The following is an 18,542-nucleotide window of genomic DNA, read 5'->3' on the forward strand; positions in this document are numbered from 1 at the left end:
GGATTCTGCTCTCAAATGCGCAGAATCAATAATGTGGGACTATCACTCAGTTTGAATGTTTTTCTTCTTCCTTTTTCAAACCGAGAATGAATTAAGGAAAACGCTTGGTCTATTATGAATGGTATATTATGACAGGGTTGACAGTTGGGGTGCCAACAATCGACCTCGCCTGGATGAAAATTTTATCTTGGGGCTTCCTCTTTGTGTGAAGATATGAAACTCTTATAAAGGATTGTAGGAATAAGTATTATAAACCAAATATGATAATAAAATTCTCAGTCAAAAGTTACAAGTAAAGTATTATGTTGTATAAATACATAATCACAGTAGTACTGTGAATTTTTTGTCCAGCTAATGAAGATAGATGTAGGCCTATCCTGGTATATGTTTTGTTGTCAAACCTAGTTATTGTAATTAGAATTTTTCAAAGGTTAACTCAAGTGTATTAGGTCCCAACTTAAAGAACCCCTGCCCCCCCGAAAGCAGAAAGAAATCAGTATTTGTGCTTTACTCAGCTATGCCCCCCCCCCCCGAATCTCCGATGGAATCGGCGCCTATGCACGTCACCCCCTGCCTATTTAAAAAAAAAAATGAGTTGCATTCAATATAGTAGATGTCCGCTTGGAACACACCAATGTGTTTCCCCCTCAGCCTAACCTGTTTCTATCATGACCAATTGTACCCAACCTAACTCCTTACTTTCTATAGGGGTGTTAAGGGACTTTTGAATCACCCTGTAGGCCTTATATGTGACTTTGTCAACATGAGATGAAGATTTACACACACACACACACACACACACACAAACACACACATTATACAGTGTGTCCGTAAAATAAAGGTGGGGTTTTAAACAGTCATAGTTTTGGAACACGCGCGCGCGTATTCATGTGTGTGTGTGTGAAGGTAGGTAAGTAGAGGGGGCCCTTTGGTAACATTTTGCGGGGGGTGGGCGAACAGTTGTTTGAGTTTGAGTTGGTGTTTTAAGTCCACTTTATGCGCAGTAAGGGTAATCGGTACTGGACCTACAGTTTTAAAGTGGGATCCGAACCACTTGTGCCTCCACGGGGTATCGAACCCGGGACCCCTTGATTACAAGGCAATGACGCTACCACTACGAACAGTTGTAGATCCGGCACTGCGGAGAAGAGATTGCAGCAGAGCTACAGGTAAATGAACATTCCTTGTGTCTATCCTCTCCCTGCCTGTTCAGTCAAAGGTAGTGTTTTTAAATATATGTCCGTGTGTTCTTATTTCACGGGGCTAGTCCCCTTGCAGTTTGTGTGTAGGCGTAGCTCCTCAGGGCTACCCCCTTTCTCTTACAACTTTCCACTCGCTCGCTACACAGCTACACGACCTCATCGTCTACCAGAGACACAGATATTCTGTCCATATTTTTTGGTCTTATTTCATGATAAGGTAGTTACTTGTGACAAAATTAAATTTTCTTTTATATGAACATGATATTCATTTTAATAATGTGTGTAATATCATTCAAGTTAGAAATGGAAAAGACTCGAAAAGAAAATTGACCATATCAAATGATTTGTTAAAGGATCCGTCGACATATGTAGACGATAATCAACCAATATGTTTGTTGTTGATAAGTTTCAAGAATGGTACATTGTTGTTACAGGTTTAACCGTACTCCGCAAAGGCTGCTGTGAGTTTGAAGAGACAATGCCTTGTATCAACTGGGTGCGTTCTGTAGACGCTGGCGAGGGCTTATGTGGGAATGACGGCATCACCTACGATTGGGCCACGCAGATGAGATGCTACAAGAAGTTGAGGCCAGGTCAGTGGTTTCTGACATTATAAACATACATGAGATAACAAAATTACTCAACCAATGGCGTTATGACTTTCGTGACGTTGATTCTAAAAATGGTCTTGCTGTGTTTGCTTATTACACAGAATACCTTCGATGAAATTCATCTTGTTGATTATTCTTGGTGATTTTGTTTATGTGATATTTACATGATAAACACGAAGACAATGAGGGCCTCGCCGATGGCGTAGTGATAACGTGATCGCCTTGTAATCAAAAGGATTTGAGGCATGCTGTGGTTCGAATCACTTTTAAACTGTAGGCCCAGTCCCTATTAGACTGTCAGTGCATAAAGTGGACTTTAAGTAATAACTCAATAAACTCAACAAATGCAGGGTTATTCAAAATGTTTACAAGTCTAGTCGTTTGTTGTAATAGAAGTTTATAAATTTAAATGAAGTAGATATAAATTGAAAGCTTGCTTAATAGAGAATTTACTTAGAAACTATACTCAAGGCGATAGTCAAATTCAGCCCATAATTTCTCAAACACTTCAGATCGATTTGTGAAGTGGATTCAGTTAGTCCTCTAAGGTAGCAGAGAGAGGTGGGACTAATGCAAAGAGTTTCAGAATATCCCAAAGGAAGAAATTCAAAATTAGAATTGAATTACTTTTATGCAATGTTGTCAAATTCTTTCTCAACTATATTTACCCATTTTGTGTATTTCTGATTCTTGCATAACATTTCTTCATTGAATAAATCACTTCTCATTTATTGATTATATCTTCATGTGTGTAATATCATTCAAGTTAGAAATGGAAAAGACTCGAAAAGAAAATTGACCATATCAAATCTTAGAAATATTTTTTGTGTTGATATTGCGTCACGGTATTAATTGCATCTAAAATTTATATGTGCTTTTTTATAACTTGAAACAGGTCTCGATGTGAATCATGAAGGACAATGCCTGCTGTCAGACATTCCACGAAACTTGAGCCATCCTTGGGCCTGCGAGATCCAGAAGTTCTTTCCAATTTATGATCCTATTTGCACCGCAGAAAACAAAACTTACCAGAGCATCTTCTACCTTGCTTGCCATTTCCCAAATTCCACAGGTGAGTCGATCTAGTCACTTTCTATTATGTGAGGTTGGTGAGCTTGTTCTATAGATTTCGTATCAGATTGACACGATTAACGCAGTTCTAAATGCAATTTGTTTCAAATTTACCGCAGTAGGTGGTAGTACTGGTGAATGGCAAAGCGTAACATGATTGCAAGTGTGTTTGAAAAGCTTTGCCTTATGAAGATTAAATAAAAAAAACATCTACTAAGTAAAACTAATATTTTGTTCATAAACAGATCTGTCGTTGGTGAAGGAAGGTCATTGTGCAGGGGAGCATAATGTGCCTAACATCCCGGATCCGTGCGAAGTTGAAGACAACTCAACAATGGAAGTGTGTGGGTGCGACCTCGTGACCTACAAAAACATGGCAGCCTTTGTTTGTGCCGCTACGAAGATAAAAGGTAACATCACTACAACAACATTTATTTCTAAGTAATGTTGCTCCTTGAGGGGTAATGAGTTGACGAGAATGACAGCCCCTCTCTCTCAAAAGTATTAATGTGTTTCCGTTATACCAGTACTTTATGTACGATGGTGGTTAGGTTTGATCTCCTTTCAAGAAATACTTATTTTTTACTCTGTTGCTTTAACCCTTCAGCGTTGCGCGCTGCAAGTGGTAGAAGAAAAAAGGTTTCGGATTAAATCACACACAACTTCAATGTTGCGCGCTGCACGTGGTAGAAGAAAAAAGGTTTCGGATTAAATCACACACAACTTCAATGTTGCGCGCTGCACGTGGTAGAACAGGGGTTTCCAACTGGCGGCCCGCGGGCCGCATGCGGCCCCCGTTGCCTTTTTCTGCGGCCCGCGAAGCCAGTTCGCAAAATACATTAATTGTATTTATTTTTATTAAAATACGTTCTTTTTTTACTGAAGGAACGAATGCTCTGTGAAGAAAGACAATATCACAGGTATTGATTTTGCAGTCAATAATGATAATCAGAAGAATCTAAAGTGACGTAACTTTCTCTTCACACCATGCATTCCATCTCTTCGCTATGTGGAATGAACTCGTCTGCTTCCGCGAAGACTTCACTCTTTGTGTTCAGAAGCAAACCGCAGAGCGGCTCTAAAGAGATCTGTTTTACTACGCAAGAAGTACCAAGAGATTTCCAGTGTTCCAACTCGGATTGTACTGTGACTGATTGTTAAAGTTTGTTCAAATATCGAAATGAGCAATATCTCCAAAAAACGTAAGATTGTAAATTAAAATAGCTTCTCTCCAACTTGAATTGCGTGATTTGCAAGGCGATGTGTTCTTTCAAACGAGGCAAGAAAAGGGGCCAGAGTTTTTCAAATACCTTTTAAAGGAACGCTTTCCAAACCTTCGTAGTTTTAGGCAAAGAATGACATCGATGTTCGACAGCACATACACGTTTGAAAGTGTTTTTTCTTCAATGAAGTTCATCAAGAACCGCTACAGAAGCCGACTGGCAGATTCTTCACTGCTTCACCTTCTGAGACATTCAAATACAGAAATTCAAATACAACTTTAATAAAAGAAGCAGATCGGGCTCAATTTTCACATTGAACACTTACTATGAAGGATTCTTATTTGTATGGTGTGTCTTTAATTTCTTTCAATTCATCAATAAGTATTGGGTTTTTTGTGAAATAAATTGTAATTATACAATTTTGATTTGTAATTCCATTGTTTTATTGCCTCATTTTAGAAATTTAGGTCATGCGAAAGTACTACATTTTCAGTTCAGTACTTACAATTTTTGTAATTTTTAATCCCCCCCCCCAAAAAAAAATGCGGCCCGCCTATCAACTGCTGGATATAATTTTGGCCCTCGGACCTTTTGAAGTTGGAAACCACTGTGGTAGAAGAAAAAAGGTTTCGGATTAAATCACACACAACTTCAATGTTGCGCGCTGCACGTGGTAGAAGAAGAAAGGTTTCGGATTAAATCACACACAACTTCAATGTTGCGCGCTGCACGTGGTATAAGAAAAAAGGTTTCGGATTAAATCTCGCACAACTTGAATGTTGCGCGCTGCACGTGGTAGAAGAAAAAAGGTTTCGGATTAAATCACACACAACTTCAATGTTGCGCGCTGCACGTGGTAGAAGAAAAAAGGTTTCGGATTAAATCTCGCACAACTTGAATGTTGCGCGTTGCAAGTGGTAGAAGAAGAAAGGTTTCGGATTAAATCACACACAACTTCAATGTTGCGCGCTGCACGTGGTAGAAGAAAAAAGGTTTCGGATTAAATCACACACAACTTCAATGTTGCGCGTTGCAAGTGGTAGAAGAAGAAAGGTTTCGGATTAAATCACACACAACCTCAATGTTGCGCGCTGCACGTGGTATAAGAACAGAGGTTTCGGATTAAATCACACACAACTTCAATGTTGTGCGCTGTACGAGTAGAAGAAGAGAGGTTTCGGATTATATCACACACAACTTCAATGTTGCGCGTTGCAACTGGTAGAAGAAGAGAGGTTTCGGATTAAATCACACACAACTTCAACTTTGCGCGCTGTAAGTGGTAGAAGAAGAAAGGTTTCAGATTAAATCACACACAACTTCAACTTTGCGCGCTGTAAGTGATAGAAGAAGAAAGGTTTCGAATTAAATCACACCACTACAATGTTGCGCGCTGCAAGTGGTAGAAGAAGGAAGGTTTCGGATTAAATCACACACAACTTGAATGTTGCGCGCTGTAAGTGGTAGAAGAAGAAAGGTTTCGGATTAAATCACACACAACTTCAACTTTGCGCGCTGTAAGTGATAGAAGAAGAAAGGTTTCGGATTAAATCACACAACTACAATGTTGCGCGCTGCAAGTGGTAGAAGAAGGAAGGTTTCGGATTAAAATCACACACAACTTGAATGTTGCGCGCTGTAAGTGGTAGAAGAAGAAAGGTTTCGGATTAAATCACACACAACTTCAACTTTGCGCGCTGTAAGTGATAGAAGAAGAAAGGTTTCGGATTAAATCACACAACTACAATGTTGCGCGCTGCAAGTGGTAGAAGAAGGAAGGTTTCGGATTAAATCACACACAACTTCAATGTTACGCTTTGCAAGTAATAGAAGAAGAGAGGTTTCAGTTTAAATCACACACAACTTCAACTTTGCGCGCTTCAAGTTCCAGTGAATATATTTTCGAAAAGGTAAAATTGTAGCGTGTGCAAGGCCTAGCGATCGAATTGAATTTTTCTTAGTGGCTTATAAATAATTGTGATCAAGACTAAACAGAAAATTTCCAAGTTAGAAAGAACAGTTTGGAACATATGAATTTTACATATTGATATCTGTAATGGTTCATTACCGAAATTGTAGTACCATCAGCTGACAAAAAATCCAAAGCTTCAAGTTGTACTAATAAGTTAGATCAACAGAATCATATGACTTGGAACTGGAGTGCAATTTGCATGTTCAAATTTTAAATTTTTTATTCTTTTACCATTCAGGTTTGGAGATCCTTCATTACGAAGCTTGCAGGGAGGAATCGGACCCCTGCGAGGCAGCCGAGATCAACCGATGGGAACCGGCGACTCCTGTTTGCGCCAATGGAACCTCTTACGTCAGCACAATGGCTTTCTGGTGCGAAGTGCGCACTAATCCAGGTAACTTTATATCATTTTAATTCGAATCAGTTCTCGGAAGTAGTGAGTGTGGATAATTTTAAGGTATTGCGTGGTACTTCTTTAAATTGAGTTTGTATTAATTTTTGTTTTTAAGTCCAGTGTATGCACAGGCTAATTGGGATTGGACCGACAGTTTAAAGTGGGATCGAACCAGTATGTGCCCCCACCGTTACCTTATCTAAATGCTAATTACATTACCTTATCTAAATGCTATGACAACGGTTCTTGATTAGCATGCAGTGTTTACTGGTCATTATCCGTTGTCCAATACAGACCTTGGCAACTCAATATTGGGGCTCAAATATTGAAAAAAAAAAAAAATGGAAAACGAGCATTTTCAAATAGCTATAACTAACAGAGGACACTAGTAACAGAGCTCAAATATTGTCTGCTAAAACGTTGGATGTACGTACATGTTTCCTCTAAAAATATATAACTCTGATATTATATTACTTCCCTTCTAAAGAAAATTACTAAACTTTGATTTTTCTTCAAAATTAAATATCAGTTTTGGCCCTAACTTTCAGCCATTTGCATTAGAGATGGTGAAAACATGTACAGAAAATAAAATGTAGCTACAAATATACTGAAAACAATGGATTTTACCCCAGTTTTCTAGCATTTTTCTTAGCTGAGTTATCATAATTATCGCAACTATTTCCAAAGGTCAAAAATGATTGTCATGAAACAAAATTGGCCACAAATTTAGAAAAAATAATTTTGGTTTTGAACTACACTTGCATAGGGGTTACAACAAAAATATGATTCTTTTTTATTGTTTTTGGACCATTTGGTATGGATTGACCCCTTACTTCATAATCTGTGCCTCTCCTAAGAAAACAAATCTAGATCAGTTTGTGATTGATTGATTGATTTAGTTTATTTTACTTCGCGTTTTGTGCCTCTAGGCTAATTTGCGAAGATGTGGATGAGTGATGAAATGATGAAATTGATGAATGGACATTCACAAACAACCAAGCCCGGCCGGGATTCGAACCCGGGACCCTTGGCGTCGCAGCGCGATGTGCTAACCACTCGGCCACAGGGTCGGGCAGATCAGTTTGTGCAAAAGTGGTTTAACCAAATATTAAATATGGATTTCAACAGTATTCGTCTTAGGTTTATGAACATTTGACACATATAATTAATTACCTTTTTTTCCTTCTTATTGCAGATTTGAAACTCGATTATTGTGATGAATGTATATAGACGTCACGAAAAAGCTACACTGTATTCCTAAGTAAAATATGCTGCTCAAGAATCTCGTGTATTAAATACTAATGAATGAATAAAATTCAACATAAATATGTAAAAAAAATTAATTCCACTGTCAATGTCATTTCTTGAAATTACATTTATGTATTCATCGTAGCTGACAATTTTTGGCTGGAAAATGCAAATTTTTTTTTCTTTTTCTTTTTTCTTTCTTTTAAATTTCCGATACTACTACTAAATGCATAGCTCTTATTTCCCTCTCTCCGGTTATAAGGTGAAACGGGAAAAGGCGAAATGCGACTTCTCATTTCACCTTGAATTGATCACTGGAAATAACTAGTTTTCACGTGCTGAGAAGGCATAAAGCGAAACGGGAAAACACGCTAAGTTTAGTTCTGTCACTGCTCACATAAACATGTCATTCTTGAAAGTTGGAAAAATCTTGCATGTAAGTATTGATTTCTTGGATTAAGTCGTAGAATCTGAAAACATTAAGTTCTGTTCAGAAGTTATGAGCAGCTTGTTTGGAGTTTTTATTTCAATTATCGAAGCTCTCATTGATTGAAACAAAGAGGAAGAACATGGCGCTGGACAATTTGCCTGTTAATAGTAATTGTATTTGTGTATATATCAGAATAAGGAGTGGTTAGGTTTGTATCAGTGGTGTGCGCAAGGAAGGGTGAAGTTGGTGGGGGTAATAACTCCCCCTTTGACCCAGTATTCCTAAAGGAAAAAGAAGAACATCAGGGAAAATATGGCAAAATGACAACATCGCATTTAAACGGAAATAAACCAGACAGGATTGTGTTAGGAAGAGAATTGTCACGTGAGGCCAACTGGGGAATTTTTATGCGCAGGAAACCGATTGTGCAAAGTTAAATATAGTAAAAGTAACAAAAAGGAAGTATTTTATGTCGCGAAAACTGCACAAAATATGTTACGTAAACGTTGAACCGGAATTTCATGAATGAGGAATGATGTAATTTTGAAGTCGAAAGTCAACTGGTGCACAATGATCAACTGTCAGAGTGAACGTTGTGTGGAATTCAGTGAACGTGCCCATGGAGTGCCTCTTGCTGCTAGGAGCCCGTAAGTAAGTAGTAATTAGATAATTACTTCGGACAAACTATGTTGGAGTTGCGATTACAGCGCCAGATTTCGAGCCGACCGCCGTGGCGGAATGGTTAGCACAGCTGTCTAGTACGCCAGGGATCCCGGGTTCGAATCTAGGAGTGGGCATGGTTGTTTTGTGAATGTTCCTCCACCAATTTCATCACTCATCCTCATCGTCGCGATTAGTCGAAAGTAGCAGAAAAGCGACGCTAAATAACGGACTTATCAATAAAGCACATTAATTTTTATCGATGTGAACAGGGTCTGTAATATTCGTGGAACTATTTTTGTGCGTGTGTCATTTTTTGAATTCGTTCTTTTATATCCTCTTCTGTCGTAGTTGCTTTGTTTCGTCTCCTGTCTCAGTTCTTTTGTATCAACTTCTGTCCCAGTTGTTTCGTATAATCTTATGTCCTAGTTGTTTCGTATCGTCTTCTGTTCCAGTTACTTTCTATCGCCTTCTGACCAGAAGCTTGTAAAATGATTAATTGGATACTCTTCCAGTGGCAAATTATTGTTGTCCTTGTTTGTTCCCGAGAAGGGAGTTTGGAACAGTTCGGGTTTTGTCACAATTTCTACAAATCTAGCGGACGTCATGAAAAAACTCGGTTTTAAGAAAGTATTGACATCTCATTAAATTAATATTCTTGAAAGCCTGCAAAGGAATGGATTTAAAGATTTTCTTGCTCGCTTTCATCGCAATGATATGTTACTAGGATGCGTGTTTGGCGCTTGAATGAGGTGAATGTGAAGTTTATATACTACTATAGCTGCATTACAAGACAAGATATATTCTCGATTATGATAAACGATTTTAGGGGTGGTCTTGAGTGATGGGCACCCCTGTTTAGGAAGGAGGGGCAGATCAAGTATAGTGTTCAGTAAAGCTAAGAAAGAAGTTACTTTCAGTAGACATGCTGGCGTAATTAAATACGTTGTGGGGATTACGATATGGTTTAAGGGCACAAATTATATGATTTGGAGGGGATGCGCCATTGGTCTTGGGGCCAATGTATTTAGTTTATTTCAATAAGGGTTGAATTTTACTTGGTCTACTGTATTATATTACGACGGGTATGGGGCGGAGGGGGCAAGTGCAGGTCACCTGTTCCCCTGTCTGATTTAGCACCGCACGCCACTGATTATATTTGAAATTGTTATAATTAACCGAAACGAAAAATTAACCAATCGCTTGCCTTTCACGAGAGGTCACGGCACGCCCCTGCTTCTGACACAGTTATTTCATACCGTCTTATGTCCTAGTTGTTTCACATTGTATGCTGTCCAAGTTGTTTCATATCGTATTGTGTCCTAGTTGTTTCGTATTGTCTGCTGTCCAAGTTTTTTCATATCGTATTCTGTCCCAGTTGTTTCATATTGTCTGCTGTCCAAGTTGTTTCATATCGTATTTTTTCCCAGTTGTTTCGTATTGTCTGCTGTCCAAGTTGTTTCATATCGTATTCTGTCCCAGTCGTTTCGTATTGTCTGCTGTCCAAGTTGTTTCATATCGTATTCTGTCCCAGTTGTTTCATATTGTCTGCTGTCCAAGTTGTTTCATATCGTATTCTGTCCCAGTCGTTTCGTATTGTCTGCTGTTCAAGTTGTTTCATATCGTATTCTGTCCCAGTTCTTTCGTATTGTCTGCTGTCCAAGTTGTTTCATATCGTATTCTGTCTCATTTGTTTCATATTGCCTGCTGTCCAAGTTGTTTCATATCGTATTCTGTCCCAGTCGTTTCATATTGTCTGATGTCTAAGTTGTTTCATATCGTATTCTGTCTCAGTTGTTTCGTATTGTCTGCTGTCCAAGTTGTTTCATATCGTATTCTGTTCCAGTTCTTTCGTATTGTCTGCTGTTCAAGTTGTTTCATATCGTATTCTGTCCCAGTTGTTTCATATTGTCTGCTGTCCAAGTTGTTTCATATCGTATTCTGTCCCAGTCGTTTCGTATTGTCTGCTGTCCAAGTTGTTTCATATCGTATTCTGTCCCAGTCGTTTCGTATTGTCTGCTGTCCAAGTTGTTTCATATCGTATTCTGTCCCAGTCGTTTCATATTGTCTGCTGTCCAAGTTGTTTCATATCGTATTCTGCCCCAGTTGTTTCGTATTGTCTGCTGTCCAAGTTGTTTCATATCGTATTCTGTCCCAGTTGTTTCATATCGTATTCTGTCCCAGTTGTTTCATATTGTCTGCTGTCCAAGTTGTTTCATATCGTATTCTGTCCCAGTCGTTTCGTATTGTCTGCTGTCAAAGTTGTTTCATATCGTATTCTGTCCCAGTTGTTTCATATTGTCTGCTGTCCAAGTTGTTTCATATCGTATTCTGCCCCAGTTGTTTCGTATTGTCTGCTGTGCAAGTTGTTTCATATCGTATTCTGTCCCAGTCGTTTCGTATTGTCTGCTGTCCAAGTTGTTTCATATTGTATTCTGTCTCATTTGTTTCATATTGTCTGCTGTCCAAGTTGTTTCATATCGTATTCTGTCCCAGTTGTTTCATATTGTCTGCCGTACAAGTTGTTTCATATCGTATTCTGCCCCAGTTGTTTCGTATTGTCTGTTGTCCAAGTTGTTTCATATCGTATTCTGTCCCAGTCGTTTCGTATTGCCTGCTGTCCAAGTTGTTTCATATCGTATTCTGTCCCATTTGTTTCGTATTGTCTGCTGTTCAAGTTGTTTCATATCGTATTCTGTCCCAGTTGTTTCATATTGTCTGCTGTCCAAGTTGTTTCACATCGTATTCTGTCCCAGTTGTTTCATATTGTCTGCTGTCCAAGTTGTTTCATATCGTATTCTGTGCCAGTTATTTTTCATCGTCTGTTCAAATGTTTGTACTGTGCTTTCCCCTTCCGTCGCCCAATTCAAGGTATTGGTTTGGACACTCGATTTGTGTTCGTCCTTTCATCCAATCTTCATTCATCCTCATCTTCGCTATTAAGCTGAGATGAAGCATGGCCGTCTTGTTGGATAGGAGGGACATTGCTCCTCTACTAAATTATGTCAGCCTGTATATAGTGCACACATATTTCATTCGTTGGCGAGCTGTTTACACAATGCGCTACGACACAAGAGGTCCCTGGTTCGAATCCCGGAATGGGTGTTCTTTGTGAGTGTCCCTTCATCAATTTCATCGCTCCTCCTCATCGTCGTTTACCCAAAAGTGGAAGAAAAACGAAGCTAAATATCAAAACTAATTTTGCACACATATTTAATTTTAGTCAGTAATTTGTGTACAACTTAGAACTGCAGCAGTGTGTGGCAGGAAATGCATTCTTGGTTCCCCCTGAAAAAATCCTTGCCTTGAGGTTTCCTGGGGAGAGAGGAAATATAAACACATCCCTTAAGAAATTAAAAACATAAAAGCCATCCTTTGTAATTGTTGTTAAAATAAACCCTTCTCTCCTTTTTGTTAGTGCTACAAAGCAAAGCTATTGGTGAGCACGAGCTTACTCCCCAGAGAAACACAACAGAATGCTTTTACCCACCTTATTTCCACCCCGTGTGTGGGTCTGATGGTTCTACATACGACAACGTTGGTCACCTGAGGTGTGTACAGGAGAGGCACCCTGAAAAAGGTAAGTTGTAAGACTTTTTCGTTTGTTTTTCTAAGCAGTGGAGAAAACCGTTAACAGGTGAATTCCAAGTAATTTTTGTGAATCTAGAGTTGGCAATTCTCAGTTAAAGTTTCATGTGTCGTGATTATTAATGTGATGAGATATCTCATATTTGAAATTAGTTATATTGTTATGCAATCTTTATTTGTTAGATGATCCTGTGGTTATAGTAATTGTATTAGAGACGCATCGTCGCCTTCTAATCAAGGGGTCCCGAGTCCGATATCCGTTGGAGGCACATAGTGATTCGGATCATATTTTAAACTGGAGGTCCAGTCCCGATTAGTTAGTGTGCATAAAATGGAATTTAAACACCAACTCAAACCAAACGAAAGTGTGAAATGTTATAGGTAATAAGGATTAGGTATAAGAAGAGAAGTTACTATCCTGTATGAAAGAATAAATTCCTTGTTAGTTAGGTATATTACTAATTTCGATGTTTGTTTCATAAGGAGAATATAAATATTTAGTTTCCAAAGGTTTCAGTTACTTTGTTATGGGCACATGAGCGATTTTTCTATGACTTGTTAAAAATTATTAAATGATAAAATGACAATGAGCTACACGGCCTGGTGTGCTGTGAGGGGAAAATTGCCGTTTGCTATTAGATCATTGAAACAACCTGAGAATCCCATATTAATTTACAGCAGACAAATCTGATAATGGTAAAATGTTGTTTTACAGGACAAGGTGCATGTTACAGGGATTTTAGCGTGCTTTTTAGTAAAGGGCCTTGTACACGATCAAATTAATCACGAGCCATGAATTCAACTCTTAAAAGGAAATGACGTCAGAGACCACGTCATTTCTCTCATGGGAAGCAAGATTAGGTACAAGAATTTCTAGTTAGGAACGGTTCTAAATAATGCCATCCAATTCTACCTGAACTCAGCAACTTTGGCTAGAAACTACAAACGCGGTGTGAGCCATAAAAATAAAGAAGAAGAAGAAGACGTCCAATTCTGACTGTCGACCAATCAGAGCACATGCTGTTAAAATCGATTATCGAAAAGAAGCATCGAGGTACAGAATGTTATTTATTTCTATTCTGTGGTGAAGAGAAAGCGTCAAAGTAACGTGACAAGGTGCAAACACGTGTTTGTGACTTGCGAGAAAGGAAAGGGGGAGCTGTGGAACATTTTTTATTTATTTAATCTCAATTATAGAAAGATAGAAAAATGAACATTTCTACAGCAGTGAGCAATGTGGTGATAAAATATACTCGACAAGGCGACAACCAACCGTAAAACATAATATTTTGTATTTATCTCAATTTGAAGTTTAGATACACATAATGAAAAACAACTGTCTGTATATCTGCGGAAATGAGATTTTTCATAAAATTATTTTGTTGTGCTCACATTGTTTTTCTGGTGTCTCAGATTACATTTAGACTATTAATACCGAGAAAATACATCAACACCATATTTCTTTCGAGTTTCTAATATGCCCTACATCTTCCTTTAGAAATAAAATTATCTGTGTTACGGCTAATCGCTAGTGTATTTATTTCTTTTCATGCCGTACACACTGCCACTTTTTGGTCAAATGTGAACTTGTCCAATTTTTCTTTGATCTTGTACATGTGCAATTTCAGACCATTCAAGACTTTCAATAGGAACGCTGTTCAACGACTTTCAATTGCGTTCAATTCAACAACTTTATTTGATCGTGTACAAATACCTAAAGTCACTAACAAAAGCAATTTACTTTTGGTTTTTCTTGTATGTACGTATTGCTTGCATTCTAGAATTATTTCTCTTATAGTCTACGGTTATTACAATCATAAAAATACAGTTTTTTGTTGTGACGTTTCAGGAGACCAGACGCTCCCTTTATCAAACATTTATTTATAGGTTGACTAAAGATACAGTTATAACAATGGTTAAGATTTTTTTTAAATAAAAAGAGAATCCGTATTACGAGTTCTAACTTTCCACTTCAAAAAATTTGGCACTACATTGTTTAACTTGCATCTTCTAAAGAACTTGATTCTCTGAAGTGTTGTTTGAATCTTGATTTGATATTTCTGGATATTTGTGTTCTCCTGAAAAGTCACAACTAAAAACTGTGTTTTTATGCTTGTAATAACTGTAGACTGCAAGAGAAATAATTTACTTTTGGCTTGTTCAATGTTATCGCTCCTCGCAGATCTGAAGTTACTGCATGGCTACGCGTGTGTGTGCCATTGGACTTTGTTCAGAAGAGAGATAGAACCTGTGTGTGGAACGGACGGACGAACCTACCCAAACATCTGGACTCTGGAATGCGTGGCTACCCACAGCCATATGCGTAAGTGGTTCAGATTTCTATTATACTAAACGCACGGCCATGAAATTAGGCGGTTGGCAGAAGTTCGCGCTGTTGCCACGTCGGGGCACAACATCGTGTGTTCGGAAGTTTAAGAGAATGAAAGATCTCGTTGTAATGTTGGTGTTTGTAATCCATGTGATACAAACTGACAGTATTTGCTCGAAAGGTAAGGGATGACACAAAAGTGCCCCGGAGAGAGGTCGGTCTGACGCTCGAACTAGACAACGCAGCCCGGTTGACAGTGTTGCCACACAGTGCGCGGGAACCAACGACATCTGTCCTGCTCTTGCTTTGCTTTTGCCATAGTGGGACAAGCGCAATTCTGCCCAGTCGCCTGTTTTCATGGCCGTGTGTTTAGACTCATTGTTAGCTCTCCTTGTATTTTCGTAATTGGGTTTCACTGTCACGTGATTTTCAATATCGCTGATTTTCGTAACAGCGTTTGCTGAAACAAAACAGTAAATTAAATAAAAGTGATAGAACCGGAAAATACGTGTTAAAAACTGCAATAATAAATCGAGAAAATAAATGTAATTATCGGTAGTGACCAACAATGGAACAATGAATGCTTGGGAAAAATAGTGTGAAGAAATGAGTAAGTTGTGCGATTTTGAATGCATTTTATTTATTTGAGAAATTCTTAATACAGAATAAATCCAATTTATATCAGGAAATCATCAGTGAAATGAAAAATAATGTAATAAAATGCATACACGCATGCATGTAACAAATTAATAATAAGAATAACAAGAATAAAACCAATATTGTTTACTATGAATTGTAAAGGGTTTGTAGTCTATAAGGAAGTGACTTTTGTTCTAAGAATAACCTTGGAGATTTTGTTGTGGAAGATGTTGTTTTGTTATAGTTAATGTTAATAATAATAACAATATGTATTTAAGGCAAATAATAATAATAATTTGCAAACTGAACGTAGATATGACAGTGATGAGACAAAATATTGATTAACTGATGGATCTTACTTCGCAGTTTCTGCCAGTTTTGGCTAATCGCGGAGATGGGTATGAAAGATGATAGGATGAAACTGGACACTGTCTCCACAGAGGACTGTACTGGATGTGAGTTCAGACGCCGGAGCCTCGCTAGTCTGCAAAATGCATTAAAGGCCGTACTACGTGAAAGTGAAGTATGAGACAGAGAACAGACACAAAAGCACTATAATATCAACTATCATGCTTACATTTCGGTGTCGGGGTTAAATTTTTGAAACATAGTGCAAAGGAGTTGGCTTCCATACAAACTTATGTGCCCTCAATCAAGCAAGCTTACTCCTTATTACACGAAGTAAAAAGTTTAAGCAAGAAATTTAACAGCACTAAACTTTTGTATTAATTGTTTCGTTTCAGTTGCCCTGAGGGTAGAAAAGCAAGGACCGTGCAACAAAATGGATGAGATTGACCCTTGCACTTTTCATCACGTGACAACTCACGTGTGTGGCAGCGACAATGTCACTTACAAAGGAATCTGGCACATGATATGTGCGGCAGAGAATGAGAGGAGAAGTAAGTATATATATTTACGAGGGTGCGAAATCCTGGGAGGACAGGAGGAGCATCCCCCCCAAAACAATCTTCTCCTAAAAAATCACCGTACCAAAAAATTCTGCGGGGGAGAATTTTTGTTAAAACAATAAAGATAGGTAATTAGTTTTGACTTAAAAATATCGTAAACGCACAGAAAGAACGAAGGATAATCTTTGTGTGTTCGTGAGTGTTGCATGCTCTTTCTCTCTCAAGAGATCATTAACACGTCTACACCAATAACAATATATCCGCAGTAAAAGACAAACATAAGTGTGAAATATAATTAATTTATGTTAATAGAAAGCCAAAACTTAAACATAAGAGTAAAACAAATTCAACTATTCTATAATTTATTGACAATTCAACCAGAAGGAATTACGTTGCTACTTTATAAATATGTGATATAAAAAAAGTAACAAATTAATTTCTCTCTCTCACTAAATAATATATACAGTATATATATACCAGGTGGTTATAATTAAAGTGACGGTGTTCAGAGTGGTACAGCACGGGCTGTAATGAGAGTAGCAGTCTGAAACTTCGTAGATATGCTAATGAAGCAATACGCTCGCGAATTATGAAAAAAAAAAAAAAAAATAGTTCCAATTCTCGCCACCAGGGTAAAAAACGGCGCTGTAAGCAGTCAAAACGTGGAATTTTCCATAACTCTGACGTCAAAGTCGGTGAAATTGCCTAACCATTGTGTGAGCTCCCTGGTTGTTGTTGGTGACGCTTGTTGCTTTTTCCTTTAGTAATGTTCATGTAATTCGAATAGTGAAATTGTAGCGATATTTTATTACAAAGAGTATTGTTTTCTGCGATTTATAGTGTTTTTCCTGTAACTATACCAAGTTTTGACTGCTTACAGCGCCATTTTTTACCCTGGTGGCGAGAATTGGAACTATTTTTTTTTCATAATTCGCGAGCGCATTGCTTCATTAGCATATCTACGAAGTTTCAGACTGCTACTCTCATTACAGCCCGTGCTGTACCACTCTGAACACCGTCACTTTAATTATAACCACCTGATATATATATATATATATATATATATATATATATATATATATATATATATATATATATATATATATACTTTTACTTTTATATATTCCCCCCGCCTTACAATGATTTCGCACCCTGATATTTACCTTTTCTAGTAAGAAGGATTGTAACAGTGGTCGAAATTGGTGGTTGGAAGTCGCAAAGTGCGACTGAAATTTTTACTTTGGCGCCTAGCTCAATCCCGTCGCCATTTTTGGCGTATATGCAGCACTGATTCTTCAAAAAATATGTTAACGATTGACAGGTTACCTATTACCTGGACAATTCTATATTTTTACATTATTGGACAATGGGTATACTTTCATTTATACTTATTTAGTCAATCAATTTTATACTTATGCTGGTTTAATGCTCTCCAAGAACCGACTTACGTGACGGAGTGGTTAGCACAGCGCGGTACGACGCCAGAAGTTCGTAACTCTAGAGCGAGACACCTTTCCTCCTATCGCAATGCGATAAAATATTATTTCGACAAAGTTCAGAATTTCACCGCTAGGTGGCTGTACCGTGTAGTTTACTACTCCAAGGCTCTTAAGATAGTTACGCAATTCACTACCAGATGTCTCTCTTCGGGCCTTCATCTTAGAGGAACAGAACAATGTGTGTATTTTTCTTAGTGTAGGAGAAAAAATTACAAAGAAAGAATAACGTGAGCTTTAAATATCCCGTGGCGTGTGCAGGAAAAACTGATTGGAATGTTATTCCTCACTCTCTTGACTAGCTTTGACCTTTGATAAAGCTACGAAACAAAAGATAATCCTCCTTGTAGCAGAAGCGTTCGGTAAGGAAAGGCGGGGCAAGCGCCGCTTGCGTTATTTTTTAAAACACTTTTGATATTTAAAGTTCGTGTTTTTCAATGCCTCTATACACATTAGAATGGAATTTATTTACTATAAGATATTTACATTGCAGAATTTTCATTTCCTCTATTTTCTGTTCTTTTGGCTTGAAACATAAACCGGCTACACCCTTGACGACGCTGGGCGATGCGCCACGATTGACCGCGTTAGAAGAAGAGGACTGCTCGCCTTTCTCCCCGCTTTTCGAGAGACTTATGCAGTTCTTGCATGGACACTGTCCATCCCCGTTTACGAAGAGAAAAGGCCGAGGGCAAGCAACACCAAGACCGCATCTGTCTTTGGCAAGGGTGTTGGAAAGAATTTGTCCACACTGGCCACAAGTGTTGCTAA

At 38.2% G+C, this 18,542-nt stretch overlaps 2 protein-coding genes across 2 annotated transcripts in view; both read left to right on the forward strand.

Annotated features, from left to right (window-relative positions):
* The window catches only part of LOC145996516 (serine protease inhibitor dipetalogastin-like), a 30,352-nt gene extending 22,540 nt beyond the window's left edge, over positions 1 to 7,812 (forward strand). Inside the window, exons 6-10 of the mRNA XM_083133019.1 lie at positions 1,637 to 1,795; positions 2,709 to 2,885; positions 3,130 to 3,294; positions 6,318 to 6,473; positions 7,669 to 7,812. Of these exons, the coding sequence (XP_082989145.1) occupies positions 1,637 to 1,795; positions 2,709 to 2,885; positions 3,130 to 3,294; positions 6,318 to 6,473; positions 7,669 to 7,703 (692 nt within the window). The 3' untranslated portion in view covers positions 7,704 to 7,812. The remainder of the gene's footprint in view (positions 1 to 1,636; positions 1,796 to 2,708; positions 2,886 to 3,129; positions 3,295 to 6,317; positions 6,474 to 7,668) is intronic.
* Positions 7,813 to 8,770: 958 nt separating this feature from the next.
* The window catches only part of LOC145996364 (serine protease inhibitor dipetalogastin-like), a 30,572-nt gene continuing 20,800 nt past the window's right edge, over positions 8,771 to 18,542 (forward strand). Inside the window, exons 1-4 of the mRNA XM_083132795.1 lie at positions 8,771 to 8,798; positions 12,230 to 12,391; positions 14,582 to 14,722; positions 16,111 to 16,266. Of these exons, the coding sequence (XP_082988921.1) occupies positions 8,771 to 8,798; positions 12,230 to 12,391; positions 14,582 to 14,722; positions 16,111 to 16,266 (487 nt within the window). The remainder of the gene's footprint in view (positions 8,799 to 12,229; positions 12,392 to 14,581; positions 14,723 to 16,110; positions 16,267 to 18,542) is intronic.

The sequence above is a fragment of the Lepisma saccharinum genome, chromosome 12 (genome assembly GCF_977018435.1).
Source record: "Lepisma saccharinum chromosome 12, izLepSacc3.1, whole genome shotgun sequence".
Lineage (NCBI taxonomy): Eukaryota > Metazoa > Arthropoda > Insecta > Zygentoma > Lepismatidae > Lepisma > Lepisma saccharinum.